The 23,742-nt window shown below is 45.8% G+C and overlaps 1 protein-coding gene across 2 annotated transcripts in view; it reads right to left on the bottom strand.

Annotated features, from left to right (window-relative positions):
* Window positions 1-2,228: 2,228 nt before the first annotated feature.
* The window catches only part of DPYSL3 (dihydropyrimidinase like 3), an 80,744-nt gene continuing 59,230 nt past the window's right edge, over window positions 2,229-23,742 (bottom strand). The window contains exons 5-14 of one of the 2 annotated variants that reach the window (XM_075009350.1): window positions 22,848-22,909; window positions 21,867-21,947; window positions 17,416-17,484; window positions 12,055-12,175; window positions 10,020-10,176; window positions 6,104-6,245; window positions 5,027-5,197; window positions 4,334-4,513; window positions 3,368-3,530; window positions 2,229-2,947 (exon numbers count right to left, since the gene is read on the bottom strand). In XM_075009350.1, coding sequence (XP_074865451.1) covers window positions 2,859-2,947; window positions 3,368-3,530; window positions 4,334-4,513; window positions 5,027-5,197; window positions 6,104-6,245; window positions 10,020-10,176; window positions 12,055-12,175; window positions 17,416-17,484; window positions 21,867-21,947; window positions 22,848-22,909 — 1,235 coding nt within the window. In that variant the 3' untranslated portion in view covers window positions 2,229-2,858. The remainder of the gene's footprint in view (window positions 2,948-3,367; window positions 3,531-4,333; window positions 4,514-5,026; window positions 5,198-6,103; window positions 6,246-10,019; window positions 10,177-12,054; window positions 12,176-17,415; window positions 17,485-21,866; window positions 21,948-22,847; window positions 22,910-23,742) is intronic. The other variant, XM_075009352.1, reaches the window with a different exon arrangement.

Raw genomic sequence — 23,742 nt, 5'->3', positions numbered from 1 at the left:
GTCAGCTGACTTTCACTACTCAAACAGGCATGCAGACTTTTGGTTGACCAATGAAAAGACCATGCAAATGGCACCATTCTGGGTGGAGCTTAACAAACCACCTACCAACTCCCACAAGCTGTGAAATCTAACTGCAGATTGACTTTAGTGTTGAAAGTGCACCTAACAAATAACTTGATACAGCACAAACAAGCACGTTTTAAAAGTAATGTGCGTTTTCTTCAGCTCTGAATGCTGGCCTATTGGCAACTATCAATGAATTGAGGGATTCAAACAATGTTTATGCATGATTTCCAAAGAGGACAATTACAAGAGCTGCTGCAGAACCCCAAGGCAGGTAAGAGAGAGCATCCCTCTGTCCCATCCTCCTTTTCCTTTTCCTCCAGTCTATTAGTACTGAGAAAATGTCAGTGATATTTTCCTCTGTACATCCTTAAAAATCCCCAAACCAACCCTTAAGGTTTTACATTTTGAGTCAATACATGAGCCAATTCAATAGCTACTGCTGCTTATGTAGTGGGGAACTAACCTTTTAGGTGATGGTCATGTTAGTATTTTTTTTTCCCCTGAAGACCCAGCTGTTGGAATCAGGTGACTACACAACACTCAGATTTCTTTTAAAAATAAATACAGTGTCTCTAGTCATTACCACTATGGAAGTAAGCATAAAGCAGCTGTCCCCTATAGGCTGAGAAACCATAAAATAAACATCAATTTTTTTTAAAAACACTGAAGTAAATCCCATGATTTTTGGAGGGCTGGGTCATGATTTGAGAATGCTTATGGTTGGAAATATTGCAATTACCCTTGCTTGTATTTTTCTGTAATCCTTTATAACTCAGATGATGAGTTTATTATGTGTGAGAAATATAAACTGGAATGTTTACTGCCCTGAACAGCAGCAGCTAAATTTTCCAAACGAGTCTGTGATTTTGAATACCTCAGTTCTTGTTGCCCCAACTCATAGGTGGTAGCTAGGGCATGATTTTTAGAGGTGGTCTTTAACTCTCATTGACTCCAACTGGAGCCGTAGGGGTTCATTCATCTGAAATATCAGGCCCACAAAGCCTGGGGCTAGTGAACATTTAGGCCTAGGAAAATATACAAGTGAAGTTAGTTCTTTCCTCCCAGCATTGAATGAACTGACTGCAGGGTTACCAAGGTGGCTGGCATTGGGGGTGTGGCGTGCAGACCACCTATGCTCTTAGAAGGGACAGACTGCCCCAATATTGGAGGCCCTGGCACCCACAGAAAGAGCAGGATTGGAGGTTGGCTTTCTCCAGCCCTAGGTTTGCCTGCTGCTGATGTTGCAGGCGGAGATGGACACTTCTAAACAGAGGGGATAGTTCATTGTTCCAATCCATTTGATTCCTGGTCTCACGGAGACAGCCTAGTAGTAGACCTCATTGTGGTATGTTTAAAAAACCTGAAAGCATTCAAGGTTAATGCTCTCTCACCCCCTGAAATACAGGAAAGCAGCTGAGGAATGAAATAACCTGCAGCTCTTCATTTCTGATAGCCCAGCTCCACCTTGTGGGGATAATGTATATTGAAAATCTAAACATGAACTCACCCCTAACATAGCCCCGAATGCAGGAGAGGGCAGAAAGAGGCCCTGGCCGTCTCAGACCCCCTGTTATGAAAGGGGCAATATTAAGGTCACTTGCAAGGATCACATTCCAGTAGTGCATATAGCTATGTCTAACATGTCAGTGGGGAGAAGGTGACAGTTGCTTAGCCACTAGGCAAGGTCAGGAGGGGAGCAGCTCCACACTCCCAGAAGGGGTGGGGCCTTGGACAGAAGAGGCAGGGCTAAGGACTAGTCTCCCACCAGCATCCTTTACACACCAATTAAGGCTCTGGTACCAATGTAAAGGGCCCAGGGCTCCAACCACTGCTGCTGCAGAAGCTGCAACCAGGAGCCCCAGGTCCTTTTGAATTGCTGGGCCCTGGGGAGTTGTCCCCTATTCCCCTCAGCTGCCCACAAGCTGTGCAGAGTTCATGGCAAAGCTCTGCAAAGGCAACAGACTTATCAATGTTGGGTCTTGAAAGTGTAAAGTGGGACCAGGGACAGGAGCAAACAAGGTGGGGATGTCTCCGGAGGCAGGGTGGTGAGTTTTCCACAACCCCCTCACTGAGGTACCTATGTACTCCCCTGTGGCCCCCTAGGAACTGGGGCCACCAGCGCTTTCCCTTTTACAGCTGTAGACAAAAAATAAACCAGTGCAGCGCGTCATTGGAAGGAACAGTTGCTTTCTGTTTTTTAATAAAATGTACAAAGTAATAAAATCTTACATGAGGTGATGCAACAGAGCTGTTACAGAGATGACACTCAGCTTCCCAAGGGGCCTCACCACACAAGATGGAGGCCACTGAGTCTGACCAGCATTGAGTGGAAACAGATGAACACTGACACAACACACAGACCCACCTTGTCCCATGCACCTCCCACAAACCCTCCCTTCAACCCTGCCCTCCCGAACCCCACACCAATTCCTTTGGAACAACCTGCCTAGCTAGTTCCTTCATATCACCATTATCACAGCTTTCTCCACCTCCTCCTCACAATGTGGCATCACGCAAGCACTCAACATGTATATTACAGACTCTTAACTTAGTGACCTGTCCAATTGGCATGCATGTAAAAATGAAAGAAAAAAAATTAAGGTTATGCATAAACAGAAACCAAAGCAGTATTTTTAAAGCTAGGCAGCAAATAGCATTTGTGAAACATAAGGCTTGAGGCTTATTGATTTTTCAGCTCTGAACGGTTTTTAATTGCTTTTCCTTCTTAAATACCAATGTACCATTTTTAACCCTTGAATATTGATTGGTGTTTTCCTTCCCCACTTGCATGCTTAACTCAGGGAGGTTATATTGGATCGGCCACCAGGGGGTGCTACAATGCGCTTGCTCGCTGAACGAACGCCCTCATCCACCTGGGTACCTGAAATTAGGATATGACAACAAAGGGAAGGGAGAAAAGGAAATTAGAGGGCCAAGCAGTCTGTGGTCTCTGAACCAGACCCTATGTGCCTCACTGGAGGGAATCTGCTCTTTAGAGACCTACCTTTGCTCTTCTCTTCCCTGAGTCTGCTGTCAGCCCAACAGCATTGCCATGCCCCAAGGCAGCGAACAGCTACACTGACTACTATGTGTACTTCCCACCCCTCTCGTTCCATGGGGAACGAGATGGCAGTAGCAAGCAATTCCCTTTAAATTCTGCAAGGGAAAAGGGCTTCCATGCAGTGAGCCCTACAGACTGGCAGGCACAGCTCTCCCCAGTCATCACTGCAATCATTTGTGGCCAGCCCTGTGGGACCAGATGTCACCTGGGTATGCAGCACTTTGCAGTGCAGAGACTCACCTGACAGGCTGAAGCCAGACTGATGGAGATTCCTGATGGGAGGTGTCTGCCGGGTGGGGGATCCCCTGGTGGAACCTGCAGGGGTACCCCCTTTAGGAGTGGCTGTCAGGTCGAACACAGGCCCATCATACATGCCTCTGGGCACAGCGTGCATCTCGGCCATCTGTCATTAGAGAGGGGGCCGTGAAAACAATGACCCTGCTTCTCTGAGTTACTGAGAACATGTGCAGGGAGCCCTGCTTTCCCAGTGCCCAGATCAGGGAGCTGCTCAATGCTCCCTGGCCCTCATGTGACTCAAGACCACCAGGCCCGCTGCTGAGGCCTGCAGTGCTGTCACCCACCTCACAGGGCTGCTTGTACACCTGATCTCACCAGGAGTGCCCCCATTCCTGCTTCCTCACAGACTTTCCGTGTGACCCTGGGCAAATCCCTTAGCTGCTCTCTGAACTCAATTCCCATCTGCAAACAAGCCCTACGCTCAGTGCAACAGGCAAACCCTTCACCTTGGATTACTGCCCACCCTGATGGAAGAGAGTTGTTTGCTCACACCTGCCTCATAGCCTTTGCTTTCTTCAGCTCCCTCCAGCCTGGTCTTCCCACCATGTACAGCAGCCCTGGATCTGCTCTGCCAAACAGCCTCACAACTGACCTCTGCTGGTGGCATATAACCAACATGCAGGTCTCCCCCCTTTGTTGAGGCACCAGGCCCAGCTCCTCAGTGGTGCCTCGCTCCTGCTGATTTCCGGTTTGAAATACACTACCCTTGCAGCATTTGAGGGACACAGTGGGGGCTATAGGAGAATCGAGTCCCAGTGAGAAGGGTGATTCAGGCACGTAGTTCTACTGGTGGTCCTATCGTGATGGGAGTAGAGCATGAGCACACATGACATCCCTAAGAAAGCAGCAGCATTTTCCTACCCCAATGGAATTTGCTCTCCTATGTTCCAGGTTGCCCCAACTCCTTACCTTCCTCCTAGCCTTAATGCGCTTGTAGACATAGTCTGGGAAAGGACTGCAGGGAATGAAGCGTCCCGCTCCCTGTGTCACATGCAGGTTGCCATCCTCCAGCATGATCTTCCCCTGGCATATGACGACCAGTGGGGCCCCACGCAATTCCATTCCTTCAAAGATGTTGTATTCAGCTGCCTGCAGCACAGAGTTAAACACAGCGGGAGCGTGAACCCAGTCATCTTGACCCAACTAAGATGATGTCCGGCCTCTGGCATTAACCAGTACCCACACTGTGTTTGGACAAAGACTGGGCTAGTAAGGGGGTGAAAAAACAAGGGCTTTGGCTAGGGGTTAGATCAGACCTGGCATCTCCCCTGGCTGTGCAGGTCAGCGTAGAGGTGCATCAGCAGATATCAGTGGGGTAGCCTAGGCATGTGTTGGGATGCTATATTCAGGTTCAGGAGGTGAAAAAAACAAGAGGTGCTATCCCTAAGCATTCAGGACAAATACATCCCATGTCCCAGATCCAAGGGCTGAGTGGTTCAGCTCTGCAAGCCAGGCCTGAGTTACCTTCTTCTTACACCCAGGTGTCCTACCTGGCAGTACATAGCAGCTAGCCTATCATGCCTGCCACTTACGGCAGTTTCAGATATGTCCCACCTGATTTCATCAGCTTCCCAACACTCCCCAGGCCAGAAGATGACTTACTGACTGGTGGCTTTTGGCTGAGACAATCTTCACCGCATCAGGATCCCATATGACCAGGTCGCTGTCTGACCCCACTGCTATTCTCCCTTTCCGTGGGTACATGTTGAAGATCTTAGCAGCATTGGTGCTTGTTACGGCCACAAACTGGTTTTCATCCATCTTCCCCGTGGCCTGTTCAGATATACAATAGGTGGGTCTTCATCCAAGTTGAACTTGTAACTCCACAGTTCAGTAGTAGGTCAGGTCAGGGGGAATGAGGATGGTATCCAAGGAAACAGTATGTCCCTTGTGTGAGCTGTGAGTTTAACAAGCCCAGGCCAAAATGCCCATCCCCCTTTAAAGCTTGGGGGGTGGGGAGTCAGCTAAGGGTATATGGAGATACATGTATCTCACAAAGCTGGAAAGGATCTCGAGAGGTCATTGAGTCCAGCCCCCTCAGCAGGACCAAGCACCATCCCTCACCGAATTTTTTTTTTAAATCTATGTGCCCCAGACTCCTAAATGACCTCCTCAAGGATTGAACTCACAACCTTGGGTTTACAAGGCCAATGCTCAAATCCCTCCCTGTAAGGGTCAGCCAGGGAATCCCAAGAGGAAAACTCAGCCACTGGAATTTGTGTAGAAAAGAGACTCTCCGCATCAGAAGTTACCTGGCTTTTGAAAACGGGTCTGTTTCTTTTACACTGATAACAGAAACACCCAGCACTTACACAGGAGGTGCCTGTCATCAGTCACTCTCAAAGCCCTTTGCAAAGGAGGTTAATATTATCCCCATTTTATAAATGGAGAAATTGAGTTGCACTGGCTTGTTCAAAGTTAGCCAGGAGGTCACTGTCCAGCTTTTCTGGATCCCAGTCCAGCGCTTGATCCACTAGGTCACTCAGCAGCACTGTGCGCTTCACAGACCCTGGCTCCTTACCCGGAGTGTGCTCCACTCCCATGATTCTCATTCTCTTTGCTGCTTACCTGTCTTATGTAAGCCAGCCAATGAGAAAGAAATCACCACACTCAGGACCAGGCTCCCTCTTCTGTGGGCCTGGATGAGTTACCCTGCCCCGATGCAGATCAGACTCATACCACTGCCTTGTCCCAGATGAGAGACATCCGCTCCTCAATGCCATTGGTGCCTTCTGGGATTGCTGTGAAGTTGTCCTTCCCAATCGCCTTCTGTGCTGTGCTGAATGTGCAGTGAGCGCTCCCCGACAGCTGCAGGTCACCACTGGTCAGGTGGGGACAAAAGGCTTCATGTGAGACATTTTGTTTGCCACAGGCAGCTCTGCACCAGCACAGACAGAGGAGGATCCCAGGCGACCACAGTGCTCCCTGTAAGCTCAGCACTTGGGTGGCCAACCAGGAGAGATTCATGTGCCACCCAGCTGATCAGCACAGCGCCCGTGGCCACCCCCAGCATGTGTACCACCAATAGAAACACATCTGCACATGCCTCGGTGCACATAAAATTCATTCTTCCCATGGCTAGAAAAATTAAGATGGAACATGGCAGGCAACAGCTGTGCATGGGTAGCCCCAGATTTCTTTTGTTTCCTTCCCCCAAGTCCTGTTCCTATGACCCTTCTACTTTGGGGATATCACTACATCTCCCAACGTAGCCACAGCCAAAGCCACTCACCTACTGGGGTGAAAGTAACAAAGTTTCTTAGGAGGTACTGTCCACTTGCAACCCGGGTCCCTGCCAGCTCTTTAAATAACTCCCTGCTGTCTTTTGCTGCAGTTCAGCCAGCTCTTGCCAGAGCTGTGCACCAGGGCCCACCTCCTTCCTTTTACCTCTGCTCAAGGGATCAGTCTTTGGGGCACTGCAGCCTCTTTCGGCCTCACTGCATGACTTGTAACAGACTGCACAGTGACCTGAGCTCAGGTGTTTCAATTAAACCAAAATGAGGCCAAAACACAGAGGTCAGAAGCTCAGCCCATGGGAAATGTGTCATGAGATCTGTAATGGCTACAAGTGGTCAGGAGATTAGTTTTATGGCCCTGAGAGATGCTCTCACCACCACAGCAGAGCATCAGCATGCTGCTAGGGCACAGACCTCACAACAAGACCCAGTCTGGCTGGATACCAGAAACAGAGTCATCCTATGCCAGCAGACAGCAAAATCTGGTGTGTAGGCAAACCTTTGGATCCTGCCTACCACAGCCCAGGGGGACCCTCATGGAGGCTCCCTGGCTGCACACGCTGCTCAAAGCAGCCAGCTGCTGTGGCCAGCATGTGTTTCTACACAGCACGTTCCTTGTGGGGAAGGGAGCAACAGGTCCCCCCATGCTGCACACACCTGCAATAACTGCCCTGGCAGCTCCTATTGGCTGGTTTTCAGCCAGTGGGAGGCTGCAAGGATGGGCCTGGGGGGCAGGGCATGGCGACTTCCCTCCCCTCAAGGGATGTGCACCACACACACACGCAGGCCCCAGCAGCCAGAGACCTGCCTGAGGACCCCACCGGGTTGCTGGCAAGGAGCTGCCTATAAGTAACTAACTCCTGGTCAAAGCTTGCACCTGGCTCCCTCTCCCAACCATCTACCCTGGTCCCAACGCCCTCCTGCACCCAAACTCCCTCTCTGCCCAGGTCAAGCTCCTCCTGACCCCAAACTTTTCTTGATCCCGCACTCCCTCTTGTACCCCAATGCTCCACTCAGAGCTTCCTCCTGTGCCCACACTCCATCCCAGGCCCTGCCTCCCTCCATTAATAGTGCAGAAAACTGCAGTCCCTGGACAATGCCCTTATCAAATTCTTGGAGCACACACCCCATAGAAAATTATTCCCCACCCCTGTCCTAGGTGCTACCCCTTGTCTTGGTCATCCCACATAGCAGGCACAAAAGCACCTCTGTCTGGGACCTGCCAAGATCACCCCCTTTCTTGCAAATGTGCCCGACTGTCCCACCCTGACATGTCTAGCAACCAAGCATGGGTCTTGCTTCTAGTTGGGATAGGGATGATCTCTTGTAAGAGTCCAGGAAAGGAAAGCAGCCATTGCTATAATTTTTCAACTCAGCTGTTCAGACGCTTCCTTACGATGAGATTTCATGTTCCTGAGCCTGTTTTAAAAGTGCCCAAAAGAGCCTGTGTTGATGGAGCTTCATGATCTCATCTGGTATGTTCATGTGTAAAGACACCAGAGGGCAGCAGCACGTCGGTCTAGTGACCAAACTATCCCCTGCATCTAGTTCTCTGGAAACTTCCCGGCTGCCCAGGGAGCAGAGAGGATGCAGGATAATTATGTCGTCATCCTGATGGGAGAGGGGGCAGGAAATAACCCTCAAAGCCTTGTTGAATGATTAGGAGGAAAATTACAGGGAGCGCTGCTGGGCTTCCACACGGACAGGGCGTGAATCTGAAATGCAGGGACGCATGTATATGCTGTGCCTGGGCCCAGGGACCTCATTTCCACTCCTCTGACAACTGCTATCTCCCCTTCAGAATTTCTGCCATATGTCTGCCCAGCTGCCTGGAGACAAACCCAACCACATGACAAAATGTTCCTAATCTCCACCATCTTTGTACTGGAAGAAGAAAACAAGGCAAAGAGCCCAGCTGAGATGGCAGCAGAGCCTCTTTTCATCTTTGGTTCCAGAAGCCTGTAGAAAGTGGAGGGACTGCACACATGAGGGGATCAGTGCAGTTTAGGACAGGCACATGTAGGTCCCAAGGCTTTTCATACTTTTCTTTTGATCTAAGGCAGGTAAATGTGGCATCTTTGTGATGGGAGGGGCTCATATACAAAATGCCTACAAGTAACTACTTTAATGGTACATGCAACTCTACTGGCTTACAAGGACCAGCCACCATGTATGGACATTCAAATACAAACATTGGGATAAAGCCTTTAACTTCCTAGGTGCGGACAGGTCTGTGTAGCAAAGGAAGTGTCTATGTGCACCGTGCTGTAGCAGTAACAGTTCCTCCAAAGAGATGATTTTGGTACCACTGTTCATGTAAAATGTTCTTAAAACAAAGCCCAAGTAAAAACAAAGGGCTTCAGAGTGTTATCTGGTCAGTATTTTTAGACACAGGAGCAGGCGCTCAAGAGTCCAGTGGTTCATTCTGTATCCCATGAAACAAGCATCTCTCTCTCTTTTACCTTTACACAGCTGGGTCTCCCTGGTCCAGCACACCTGGGATCTAACTGGTACTGAATGAGGGAGTTTGCTGGACCAGGGAAGGTCAATGACTCACCTAGCTGTGGGCCCCTGCTCCCAGGCTCCCATCTTGGCTATCAGCCTGGCTCCTGGCCACTCTGCCACCGGATTCCTAACCAGCCCCTTCTCCCAGGGCTCTCTGGTCCAGGATGTTGCTAGACCAGAGAGGTTTGAGTGTAATGTTAATTTTCTGGATCCAGAAACCCCAGAACTTTGGAGAATGTCAAATATCAGCTCCCATTATGCTACTTGCAATCCAACAAAGTGTCCCGTGCTTCCACTCTTCCTGCTGTGACTCACTGCTGACTCTACAGGCCCCTCACTCACTGGCCCAGTGGTTTCCAATAGTAATTCAAAGATTGTCACACCCCTTCTAAATCAATGCTGGCAACTCACTAGAGCCACCGCCGTTTGGGGTCACCAAGGCTGCCAGAGTGCATGGAGCAGCTGCTGCCACAGCACCATCCAGAGCCTCTGTAGCTGCTGGGACCGCCACCAAGGCTGCTGGGGCTGCTGAGGTCACCACTGAAGCCAGAGCCGCTGCCACCAAGCAGTGGGGCACGTGCACAAAACGGCGTGCAGCTCTAGGAGGAGCTGCACTTAAAGGCTCCAGAGCCAGAATCACCGCACTGTGGTGTTCTGTTTGCCACGTGGCGAGTGGTGAACGTACTGGACACTGCAGCTCTAGCCTATTCAGAGTCAAAGTGCCTCTAACCAACCGCAGCCCCACAGCAGTCTCAGGTTCCTGAGATGGAGCCTCCCTGACACAGCCACAGTGACTTTTCCATGTAATCCTTGGGGGAGAAGGAAAGGGTTTCTTTCTTCGGTCACTCACTCACCTGGCCAGTAAGGAGTTGATGTAGTCAGGAGTCGTTGGGTCTGGACTCAAAGGTGGAGAGGTCACAAATGCAGCAGCCTTGGCCCAATTTTTACTCCAATAGTGTGTCCCATCTGTTCCAAGACTGGCTGTGATAGGTTCACCAAACACCACATTTCCTGTGGGGAAGACACAGCAATGCTGAATGGGTTTTAGCTGAGCCTGGGGCATTCTCTCCCCCAGAGGCTACAGAACTGCACCTTCTCTGGACAGATCACTTGGTTATTGCTATTGATCCAGAATCCTGGCTTACATTGATCAGATTGGGTGTGACTGCAGGTGAGTACATATGGCAGCAAGAACACTGTATATGACCAAGTGATCCCAGGAGCATCTACTGAGACAGCACACACCACACTACAGAGAGTCAATGAGTCCCAACTTGGCGTATTTTTCAGATCTTTGGAGCAGAGGTCACATTTTCCTACCGTATGTGTTGAATACATTAGTGTCACTCAGCAAGTAACCGCTGAAGTGTAGGAATCCTGCTTGCTGGATGCACTCCCTTTGTGCTTGTTCCCAAGAACAGTCACCCAGCTACTGTGGGGATTGGCGCCCAAGAAATACCTGGTATGAGTCAGGAATCCTACTTGCTGGCAGCAGAGGGCTTTGCCCAGAACAGATCTCGCAATGTGAGCTTCCAGCCTGAGTGCAGGTTGACGCACTGGGCAAATGGTCATTCCTCTCAGGGCCTGCTCTTTTCATCTCCCAAGGGTTCCCTCTCTCTCTCTCTCTCTCCCCCCCCACCCCACATTTCAGTCAGGTAAACAGTTACCACACACACCATCAAAGCTCTGACTACCTCACCACTTACAGATCCAGATTCCCAGTTTCACCTGTAACACTGATAAACAGCGGGAGTGAGGGCCGCCAAGCTTCCTTTTCTTTCCAACTGCTCTAAAGCTGAACTGAGAATCACAGAGATCTGCCTGCTAGTGTGAGGGATTGGTTCAAGCAAGCCAAGATTTTCAAGTGTGTGTGTCTTTCTATCTCCCATCAAAGGCACTAGTGTGGTGGGAGGTGAGATGTGGATGCCAAACTTGGGATGTGGACAGATGGGTCAATGGATTCAGACATTTGTTTAACATCTGTATAGAAAACAAGGGACTGGTGTGACAATGAATGCACATGTGCGTATGTGCCAGTGGATGGCGCCAGGAGGGAGGTGTCACCTCGATCTGCCAGGAGCATCCAGCCTGCTAGATGGAGCTCCCCACCTGTCCAAAAGGCCACCTACCTGAATGCAGTCACCTGCTAAAAGCACCAGCACATCAAAAGGCAGATGGAATATTTTAGCAGCTCAAATCACTTGCACATGGGTGATATGCCTCTGCTTGCCAGAGAGAGCGTTTTATGGTCAGAGATAAACTCTAGCATTTAAAGCAAACCCTCCAGCACCGATGTGCTAGCAGATGGTACACAACCTGAGTTGGCTCTACACAGGGCTGGTACAAAGGGGTATGCATCGCAGTAGCCCCACATTAGCCGTAAAACCTCACAAAGACAGAGGTCAATCCATTGATGGATGTCAACTTCTGAGTCAAACTTGGCCTTGCACACTCTATAGCTGTGGCTGGCCAGCAAGGCACACTGAGACCACGGTTAGAGGCACTGGGTAAGACCATGGACAGGCTGGATATAAGCAAGCAGAGAAACAGCCATTTTTTTCTGCCCCAATTGTTTCCTGCTAAACCCAGTTTCAAAACAGGGGCAGGACTCCGACACCTCCACTTAGCTAGAGTCATGAAAAACCTCGCTGTGGCTGGGTGACAACAGAATCATACGGCTGGAAGGGACCTCAGGAGGTCATCTAGTCCAGCCCCCTGCTTCAATCAACCCCAACAATAGGGGAACTGGAGGCATTAGTTTAAACTCCAACAAGGGAAGTGTCTTCTTGCTGGCAACAAAGAAAAACACGGAGGCTTTCTGCATAAAGTGTTCCAGCTATACACACACTAGGGGGGTAAGGAAGGTAATCTGAGATAGCAGCCACTCACCCTTTTTTCTGGCTTGCGAGATGAGGTCAGCGGCACTCTTGCTCATCACTTTGGTCACATACAGAGGGCAGTTAGTCTGACCAGCAATGGTGATGGCTCGGAAGACGGCTTCTGCCTCCAGCTGGAACACAGCAGAGACACAAAGCTTGCAAATAATGCACAAGGAGGAGTCCCCGCCAGCCATGCTGTGTCAATTCACTGGTCATGGATGCCCTCTCTCACCACAAGACCTGTCCCTCTCCCATCTAGTTTCAACAGGAAACTCCTAGCTCTCCATACAAGGGAAACAACTGCCTATCAAGATGACCAATTCTATCTCATTGTTTTCTTGTGCTCCCCAGGTGGGCATTTCTATATCGTCTTTATCTCATACGTAGTGTGCAAGGCCTTTGCAGCAGAGACAGTCTTTTGGTTGTGTTTGTATAAGCATGTAACACAAAGGGGCCCTGGTTCATGACTGTGCTCTTACGACCACAAAGCAAATGATAAAAAGCAAGATTAAAATTTCCTGTGAGATTTACCATTTGGAAAGAACATATTGCTTGATATATTTGAATGCTAATTTCATTATTAATTAATTAATTCAATTTAATGCTTAATTCAGGATCCAGACCTTTTTCTCCTCCCCATCCAAACACAACAGGTTTTCAGCACATCTCTACTTCAAGCAGTGCTTTAATAATATTTAGCACTGATTATAGTACTTCTTATCCATATAACTCCTGCAGAGAGTAAGCATCTTTGTCCTCATTTTACAGCAATGGAAACACAGACAGATTAGCTGACTTGCTCAAGGTCACGCAGCAAATCAGAAACAAGACCATAATTCCTGGCTCCTCATCCAGTTCTCTTTCCACTGTGCTAAGCTGTCACCACAGCCCTCACCAGCCATTTATTTTAAAATTAAAGCTCGGCTGTCCATGTGGGCTGTACACAGCTCATTATTTTGCTGGCAGTTCTCCTGTTCAAGTCTGTTTCCACTGTTACATTGCTATTGGCCTCCTCAGCCTCCAAGTTATACAAGTCCAGGTCTGATAATCTTGTTTGCTGTGCTGTTGGAACAGGGTGCATTTTCAACACTTCAGCCTGAGAGATATCTTTGAGGAATTACATCATCACCATTCAGCATGACTTCATCCCCAAAAACCTTGCAAGATCTTGGGCAACAGTTTGGCTTAAGTCTTTAAAGTATTTTAAAAAAACTGCAGAACAGAAAACCCTAAACCTTAAAAAGGTACATAAGCACACATGCAAATTCCCCTAGGGAACTAGAGGATGCCTGCTCCAGACAGAACTTCATTAATCATCCATTTATGGCAGCCTCATTTCTCCCACAACTGGAAAACTGAGCAATGCACACAGACACAGTGTGATTGTTACAGTTATTGGATACAACACAAGTGTTTCATCTGGGTGCTACAACAGTCTTTGGGGCATAGAATGAAAACTGTGAGGAAGACAGTATTGTACATTATACAACAGTGATGGGCAACCATGGTCAGTTGGCTGCATGAGTGGTTCTCCTTCACCTCAGTGGGACACAGCAGCCCACACTCCTCCCCCTCATCTCTTACATACGAGGACATGATAGCCCAGCACTTACCTACTTCTCTTCTCCCTCCCAGCACTTTCAAAGAGTGCAAATAATCTGATTTGCACTGTCTCCACTCCTCCCCCTCTCTCCCAGAGTTGAAACAGCCCTGAACAGCTGATTTGTCGCATTCCAGCTCTGCAAGGGAAGGGGAGGAGCAGGGACAACGTGCTCTGCACTCTTTGAAAGTGCTAGGCAGGAGGGAGAGGCACGAGGAAGTGAAGGGCTCCAATGTGCGAGAGGCACATGGGGGACTGCTGTCCATGGGCCACAGGTTTCCCACCACTGGTATATAAACTTCATAGGATGTGCAAGTTCTTATACACAGATGGTTCAACCTCAGCCACTGCAAGAAACTCTTACTTTGTGTTAGCACATTGCTGACCAATGAGCTGACATTTTGGAGCAGTGTCATTGTACAGCATCAAATGATTGCTGACATGATAGCATTCCATTTCAAGCCCCTCCCCTCCCTGGTGATTATGATGAACATTCCACATATAAAGCAGGTCACGGTCTAAACTGACCCTTCAAATGGATCACTGCCAAGTAACAATGCTGAAGTTTGTCATTCCAAGATCACATCTTCGTCAAGTGGCTTTTGCTGAATGTTGTTTGTTCTCAGCCTCCGTATTCCAGCTCCAAGGACTCCCTACTAACAATGGCTCCAGAACAGTAGGGTGGTCTTCACAGATCACAGCCCCAAACAATGCATCTAGAGCACTTTAAGTGGGTACTGTGGGTCAGACAGTAAGAGATATAGGAGCCTATTTTTATTTCCAGACTAACAAGTGCTTATTAGCTGGTCATAGGGTTGTACTTCTGCATGTAAGGTGTCTTCTGCTGCTAACTGGAGCTCTAAGACAAAGATACCAGAAACCCTGACACAGATGCGCTCTGCATCGGTATAACTTGGTCTGCATATATATTTTCTATGTGCACACTCACCTATTCCCTCTTCTCCTCCATCCTGCAAAACAATACTAAGGGTCCTGGTTGTGCTCCTGTATCATCTGATGTAAGTTCAGATGAGCTCTACATATTCATTTGATTATGCTAACTTCTGCCAAATTCTCAACCCTTCCCCAGTGGGTCCAGATGCATGAACTATTTTTCCATGCGTCTGTTCCCTTGACAAAGGCAGCAGGGGAAAGACCTTGAGAACTAAATGCTCAAAGTAGTGAGGAGAGGAATATTTAGCTTCATGATGTCCAGTTAGGTCAAGGGGAGCCATGCATTTAAATCCATGGCAAACCAAATTCTTGTTTTTTTTTTAAAACGACACTCAGTTCTAACTGTGTGCCCCATTTCTCCCTAGATCTCTGGGTTTTTGCAAGGTTCTACAGTGTTAACCACCCAGCTAGGTTCTTAAGAGCCACAAACATGGCACATCTGCCATACGGCTGCAAACATTCTGGATCAGATTAGTTTATGGTGAGTGAGTTCAGGCCACACATCCCATCTGAACTCACGGTGGGGAGATTGTGTTGGTAGTTAGAGATTCCACAGACCGCTCCTTGACAGAAATTATGAGACTGCCCATCAGGCTATGTACCATTGAAACAGCAGAGGCACCCAGGTGGCACAGATCATGTGGACACTAGAGAACAGGAACCCTGGGATTCCAAACTTCGTAGCGTTGGGGAGCAGAAGTAGAAAGCACAGGAAGTGTACAACAATATGGATGTCAGCTGAGAAAGGGCGGTTTGGTCCTGGGTGATAGACCTGCCTCCAAACCACTGACATTTGCAATTCAGTGTCTGAACGTTCCCTCCCATTTAAAGTGTAATTATAGTAACTGAAGTTACAATGTACAAATCATTACTCAACATCTTTGATCCCTGGAGGGATCCAAATCTCCCTTGAAAAGGGAGTTTGCACTCTGTACTGCACACCCTGTATAGCTATGCAAGGGTTAACTGTAGCCAGGAGGTTCTTTACTACAACTTGCAGCCCTTTACCTTCCGTTCACAATGGCTGTGTCTACACTGGCATTCCTCTTTTGAGGTATGCAAATGAGGCAACTCAAAATGCAAATGGGATACAAATTTGCATATTGTACCCCTCATTTGCATATTCTTATTTCAAAATAGCTTCTTTTGAAAGAAGAAAACCAGTGTAGACACTGCTCTTTTGAAAGTAAGCCCCATCTTCAAACGAATCCTTCTTCCCATAAAACTAGGGAAGAAGGATTCTTCAACGATGGGGTTTACTTTTGAAAGAGCAATGTCTACACTGGTTTTCTTAATTCAAACGAAGCTATTTCAAAATAAGAATATGCAAACAAGACAGATATGCAAATTTGTACCTCATTTGCATTTTCAATTTGCCTCATTTGCATACCTCTTTCAAAAGAGGAATGCAAGTGTAGACACAGCCAATATGTTCAGAATGTGGAACCTTTGTGCCTCACAAGTATGGAACGACAATAAGTGACTTCAGGTCTCAGGCTGAGTTTGATGAGACAGCAATTTGTTCTATGTTTGTACTATCACAGTGCAGTTATCTGTCAGAGCTAGGGCTTTTCAACCCTACAACTAGCAAATAATAATTTTTTTTTAAATGTATGCATGTGTATTTCCTGAACCAATGATATCTGGAGGAGAAGCCAGCTGGAGAGAACATGGGGCCTTCCAGTGCTATTATTAGACTAATTTTTCCAGCTATCACACTTGACAAATAAAACATTCCATAACCTTTAACCAGCCTTGGACAGTGAAAGCAGTTGTGTTCTGACAACAAATACTGGGCCAAATCCCCAGATGGTATACATCAGCCAGGCTCCACTGAAGTCAATGCAACTATGTCAATTTATATTAGCTGAGAATCTGGGTCCAATAAAGCTAACATTGGATCATTTTTCTGGAGAAGGAGACATTTTAATGTGCTGCATCTCAAAGAGAATAAACTATATATTACATAAACCTTGTTGGCATACCATTGATTTAAGCAGATTTATTTTGTTTCTGATCATAAATCTGAAATACAAATTTTCACAAGCTACTCCCCTCCACTTCTCCTACTGCAGCAATTTCAATTATAATTTTCCCTCCCTTTCTTCTATGTATTGTGAAAAGCTAAAAACAGTTCTGAGCAAACAGCTACTGCTATCTGACACCTACATGTAATCTAAAATTAGATTAATCTCAGATTAACGGGCAAAGAGTAGTCTTCGTACAAATTAGATATAAACCAATTAATGTTTTGATAGCAAATCACAACTGGGAAATCCTCCACTCTCAGAGGCATTGTGTGTCTTATTTTAACACATTCCAGAAGCAATAAACTGAGGAAGAAGCTGGAGTTACAGAATGCACTAGCATCAGAGAGGTAGCTGTGTTAGTCTGTATCTTCAAAAAACAACAACAACAAGAAGTCCTGTGACACCTTACAGACTAACAGATATGAATGCACTTAGGAGAGTCAATGGATGATGCCTCTCCCCCTTTTTTAAACAGGTACTCTCATTTTCAGAGCACTGATTCTCTGATCTCAGACTTCTTTCACCACTGGAATCACCTATCGAACGTAAATGCAAACAGAAGTAGCACTAACTGCATCTCATCAGTACAGATTTCCCACGGCTACTGAATTTCAGGAAGACCCATTAACTTGTCTCTAAGCTAGGAAACCGAATCATTGTTGAACTGGTAGCATAGATAACATAGGACTGTTAGACACCAATACGCTAAGTGTGGCTGAAAGTCTGGAGGAAAGATCCTCAGTGTACGGATGGTGCACTAGTTCATCTTTTTTCATTTGTCTTTTACCTCCTCTGGTCTACTCAACACATGACCTTCTGGGCCAGTTATTCCCATCTCCAGCATCCTGGTTTGTTCCTAAAAAATAAAATTAAAAAAACAAACAACACATGAGGAAGCTCAGAGACTCAGAATTTCATACAACAATTATGTCAAAAATAAGTGTCACCAAGATCGAAATCCTTCAGAAATGCTGGGTATCAAATTGAAGGGTGGATTTCTGTGGATGTGCTGCAGGCAGTTCACAAGACACAGAGAACACAATGGGGACAGTCGGTAAATAAACAGGTTGAGAATAGGCCTCACTGCCAAGATAGTCTTCCTTTTGAAGTGAAAAAAAGAAACACAAATTTGGGGGAAATGAACATGAGTGTTTTCTCTACCCTGCCAACTGAACAAAAAACACCCTCTCCTCCCACGAACAAAAGTTTTGCCAAACCCTACTTGTAGGTGGTAGAAGTATTTTGTTGGCAAAAGTCAGGAGAAACAAACAGCATTTACGCTGCCCAACTTCTTAGCAACAGGACTGTACTGACACAGCCCTGTTGCTAGCAGCTGTGTAGACAAAGCCTAATTTACTCTGTCTTTGCTATCTCTAAAAAAGACATGCAAGATGAGGAAGAGACCACGAAAGCTAAAAGAAATCCAGTGCAGGTTAAATTCTCTTCTCAAATCATATCCATGTTGCTCCACTGACATCAGTACAGTTGCACTCATGTCAATGAGAACAGGATGTGATCCTACATGAACATGTTTTAAAATGTGTGATTGCTTTGCCCGCCTCCACCACAGGGCTGGCAACACATTTTGCTGCTATAACGAGAACATGACCACATACAGTACAGTTGGGCAGACAGGTGCATAAACATAAATGGTATTCCTGACCCTTGGCCTGCAGAAACTGTTCAGGTCAGAGAAAGACCAGTCCTAAATGACATCCTTATCAGTGTGTTATCGCTTGCAGTCTGTTACATGGAGGGAAAACAGAACATGGGGGAGGCTTCCCCATACCATTTACCTGGCTTCCAATCTGTCAGACAAAAGACACACTTAAAAATTGACCTTGTCAGGAATTCTGAATGCAAATATTACTGCAATGTGCAAATCTGTTACATCTTGAAATACTATCCTGTAAGTATCTTTCAACTTTTAAGCTATTTGGAGCACGAATTGTCCTAATTTTTGTGTCTCACAGAGCTCTGAGCATGCTGTTGGCACTTCTTTAAAAAAAAAAAAAAAAGAAGCCACACCGCCCCCCCCCCCCCCCAGATGAACAGTGAAGATGGTTCCAACAGGGACAATTTGTATCTGTACAATATTTGAAGAAGTAAATTGTCAGCTATATAACTGCCATGCTTTTTCAGCTCCCACACTTTCCCTCTCAGCCACAACACAAAGAGCTAACAAAATAATTACTCAACAATATTTTTTTTGACAGTCTTCACCAACATTTCATCCACCTACTTCGGTTTCCACTGCTTGGTGCTCTTCCGCCTCACCTTACTTTTGCTCTGTGTACCCACTCCTCTCCCTTAAGTGCATCAAACTCAAATGAAACATGACGACTTTAGGGTAGTGGAGAGAAAAATACAACATGACCCAGAATAGAGGGACTTGCTTGGGGAAAATCCCATAACTCTCCGCCTTGGAACAGAAGCAGGACCACTGACCAACAACTTCACTTTTTCAGCCTAGTCTAAATCCCATTTTGAATCTGTCTCCAGTTTCGGATATTCTGTTTCCATTAGTTTAGAAGGCAAAAGCAATTTTTAAGGCTACATAGCACCAGAAAACCCTGCTCACGACTTTGGAGCTTTAGTGAGTATGGTGGGAGTGAAATTGCAAGAACTCCTAAGCAAAATTGATTTTTTTGATCTCTCCACTTTCACTTACTGAAAACACACATTGATTAACTCTGTGGCTCTAATTCTATTAAGAGAAACTGATTCTTGCAGTTTACAGGGTACTTCAGAGCTTACTTTGGAGACCTTCCTCCTAATCCACTCCCTCCAAAAAAAAGAAACAAGAAAATGAGAATGTGCTACAGAATAAACCTAAGCAAATCCATCCTGGCTCTTCAAAATTAGACCTACTATTCTTCATCACTACAATACCAACTACAAGACACTATCATAGCACAACTCAAATTAAAATCAAAACAGTATTTTTCCCATTACATACGCCCTCGCATCCAATGAATCCAGCTCCATAAGCAGATCACTTCCTTGTATTAGGCAGAAATTCCCTCTTCCCCTATACCTCTGGTGTTTTGCACACCACATTATAACAGATAACTGGCCTTGCCCATTTTAAGGAACTTTTCCTTTTGCTGCATCTTTCATATGGTGAACCTACTGGACTCAATGGGCTGTTCTGTTCCATTAGGATAATTTCTGATTCACTGCATATGAATTTTTCTAATAGTGAATGGCAATGTTTTCTACTGATACCTGGGTTTAGCAAGGGAGATACATTAGTCTTGTTTCTACATGAGACATGACCGTGTACCTTTATTTTTGCTCTTAGGCAATAACAGAGCCCAATTCAAGTCCACATAAAAAAAAAAAAAACACAAGAAGCTCATCCAGCTGGAAAATACTAATCTTTTCCTGACAAGGGTTCACCTTTCTATTGCTGGCAACCACATGTATAAAAAAAACAGAACCAAAAAGAAAAAAAAAAAACAAAAACCACAGACTCCACTCAACACCCTGGCACAAAGGGATCTTCAAAGAAGAAAGTGGCTCCAAGACAGGAAGAGTCCAGGTAGAAGCCATTGTCCACAGACATGTTTGGTTCCAGTGAAGCAGCCATATAAAATATTCTAAAAACAGCAGACTGGGAAGCCTGGCCAGAAAATTCCCTTCCTAGTGCCATTCGGCTTTCTTCCTCAGGAGAAAAGGTACCAAAACATTTCTGAGAAACTGCCTCAATTCTTCTAATGAGGAGAGGAGACAGACTGCAATCCAGGATATCAAATTACACAGAACAAATGAGTAAATCCTCTGCAACATTAGCCCCAGCGCTGCTGAAAATGAGGTTTGGGTAATGTGACTTTGCATCACCCACCCCCAGGGTGACAGGCTGCTAGTGTCCATGGATAACACAGCCCAGAGGTAACACTGCTTGGAAAACCCTCAGGTTATCATACCACCAAACCTCCCGAGCCTACATTTGAAGATGCGTTCAGAAGCATGGGATACATCAGTTTCCAAAGTATGTGAGAATAAAAAGTTAAAAAAAAAACTCCAAACCCACAAAAGCACTGTGAATTGGCTAGTGCCATGGTGCTTATCTGGAATCACAGCATGATCAGACAGAATTAATATATGGTATCAAACCTTTAGGCCATTCCTCCTACATTAGCCAAGACATAACTTTTTAGGAAAAGATAAACCTTCCATAAATGTAACCTGTCAATTAAGCAAATCTATGAAGGAGAACATTACCCCCACAAACCCCATAGTACAAGATTTCATTATCGTACCTTACTTTACACACCTGCAAAATTTTTAATAGTCAGATAATTATCTCGGCCTCTTTTTAAAACCAGCTAATTCCATTTTGCTTGTTAAGTTCCGCTGACAACAACTCTACACTACATAAGGAAGCAATTCCTTTATCTGGTCTTAAAAATGCTGACCACTAATTTCAAATATAGTTCAGCCAATGTTTAAACCAACAAAAGGATTTTTTTTTGAAAGCATGAAATGCTGCAATATATTTTGCCACAAAAGGGCACTGGCAGGCCAAAATTAAAAACCAAATAAAACCCATTTGAAAATAAAAGTATCAAAAAGTCATCTTTTCTAGAAATGACCACCTCAGATTAAGTGAAAAAAATACAAAATCTCACTTTTCACTGTTTAATTTCATTCAGTTTGGACAATTCATTAGTTAATTTGTACGGCTGGCCTGCCAACCCTGCATGGAAATGGCTATTTGTTTCCATGAATATTCCCCTGGTAACAATTTTCTTAACAGTCTCATTGTTCTCCAGTTTTATATTACAATAGATAGTTTTCTTGAAATAAGCCTAAATATTCAGCTGTGCCTGACAAGGCAGTCTCCCTTAAATAAGATATATTAAAGACAGTAATTCTTTGGGTCATTTAGTACATATCCATGCAATCTCTAGAACAAAGGGGGCCTGGACTTGGTTGGTCTCCAGAAACCCAATTTACACCGGTATTTAGGAATCTTAAAGACTCAGATCGGTGTCCAGTGGGATTGACTTTCAATTGGAGTTAAGCACCTAACCTGCTTCGGTACTTGTAGAAATCCAGCCAGACATCCTTGCATCTTTAGTTGCCTAAATACTTGGCAGAATCTAGCCCTAAAGGCTACCACTGTTTAAAAAGTTAAACAACAATAATATATTCCAGAAAATGACTGCATAGCTTCCATGCAGTATCTTTCCTCTAATGTACAGAGTGGCAGTGAAGTAGAAGAGCACTTACCTGTTCAATGATATCCCCATTTTCAGCATGAACTTGAGCTATTGCACCTAGATCTCCAAGGCAGCTAAATATCTCATACAGCTGAAACAGAGTGAAAAAGAAAACATTATTACTATTCAACCATTTTCATTTGGTCTGTGTTTGACCTTTAAAATGTTCCCATACTATATTTTTCAACTGAAAACTAGACGTGCCTTCAGGAAACAAAGGGTTGCAGAGGGAGAATTTGGTGTCGGCACTACACAGACCTTTTTCACAGTCTAAACAAGGTGTGGGTGAGTGAACATCCCATGTCTCCTGTGTTCCCTGTAAGCTGAGCACTTGGGTGACCATCCAGGAGAGATTCAAATACCACCCAAGTGATTAGCAGACTGCCCACAGCCAGCAGCATATGCATCTACTACTGGTCCACATCCACACATGCCTCAGTACATGATAAAATTTATTCTGCACACAGATGGAAAAAGTTAGAGGGAACACTGCATGCCTCCCCTTTGAGAAAGGCTCTCAGCCACCCACTGCAGCACTCAAGGATTTCCCTAAATCTTTGCAACTTGTATCCACCATCCTCTGCAGTCCTCCCACCCAGAATATCACATCTTTATAAGGGAGGTACAGTATGCCTACAACTACGCACCAGTTCTCAAGGCCATGACCCTGGATTAAAACCAAGTGTGTCTGCAAATTGCACAATAAATTTAGTAGGCTGAAGTGTCTGCGCTACTAAAAATCCCGGCTTGACAAGGTCCTGGTTGGGATGACTTAGATGGGGTTCATCCTGCTTGAAGGAGGGGACCAGACCAGATGACCTCCTGAGGTCCCTTCCAGCCCTATGATTCTATGGAAGTGCCTTTACGCCCAAAATAAAGTTCAGCCCTACTCTGATCACTTAGTATGCTGCTTCGTTTCCGGCTACAGCTCTAACAATAAAAGGGACCCAATGATGACTGTACGCAGACGAAGCAGTAATGTAGCTCTTACCTCTGTGTTTGACATCTGGTACAAACCCTTGTAGGCCATGTAAACCATGAAGGAGTTAACTCCTAGGTGGAGAAGAGGGAAAAAGAAGGGAAATGATTCTGTTCCAGCTCTTTTCCCATTATACATCCACAAGGCATGTGATAATTACTCAGACCTAATGGAATGGGAGCCTTTGGCAGGAACTGGAGGTGAAGCAGAGTGTTTTCTGGTTTGTTTATTTTTCAGGACTGTCTAATTCTCCATCCATGGCTACCCAGGATCCCAAGAGATGTTAGAAAACAAGGGGACAGTAGAAGGCATTTCTCAAAAACTATACCAGCCACTCATTTTAATCCCTTTAGCACTGTCTAAAAAAAGTCTAATAAAGATGTTGGAAGGAACATATTCAAAGCGAGAGAAAGGACCACTGACCTGGAAGGATATGTGCAGAATGTGCAAAGGACAGCAAACTGATGGATCCATGCACAGCTGGCTTTCCCACTGACCAGATGCTGTTACTGTACCTTAACTGTGGGACTTGCAGTGGAAATTTTGCATCAAAGGGCTTTTCTACACTGTTTGGTTTTTTTTCTTACAGAAAAAGCTTTTCAAAAAAACCCACAAAGTGTTCACACAACCAAGCAGAATAATTCAAGATAAGAGGGCTCCAGCTTCGCAAATGACTTTTGCTGACCCCTCCAATTTCAAGGTTGCAATGGAATGTGTGTGAACAAAGCAAAGCTATTATTGGTTTGTTTTGCAATCCTGTGGCTGTGAATTGTGGCTGTACATGAGAATGCTCCCTTTCAGAGTGCTATGGACTACATGAATGCGATCTTCCGACATTACTTATTTAGACATTAGAACGCTGAAATAAGTAATATTGAAAAAAACCCTACAGTATAGGCATAACCTA

This window comes from Carettochelys insculpta, chromosome 15 (assembly GCF_033958435.1).
Source record: "Carettochelys insculpta isolate YL-2023 chromosome 15, ASM3395843v1, whole genome shotgun sequence".
Taxonomy (NCBI): domain Eukaryota; kingdom Metazoa; phylum Chordata; order Testudines; family Carettochelyidae; genus Carettochelys; species Carettochelys insculpta.
Note: the sequence above shows the minus strand (reverse complement) of the source record. Positions and strands in the feature narration are given on the sequence as shown.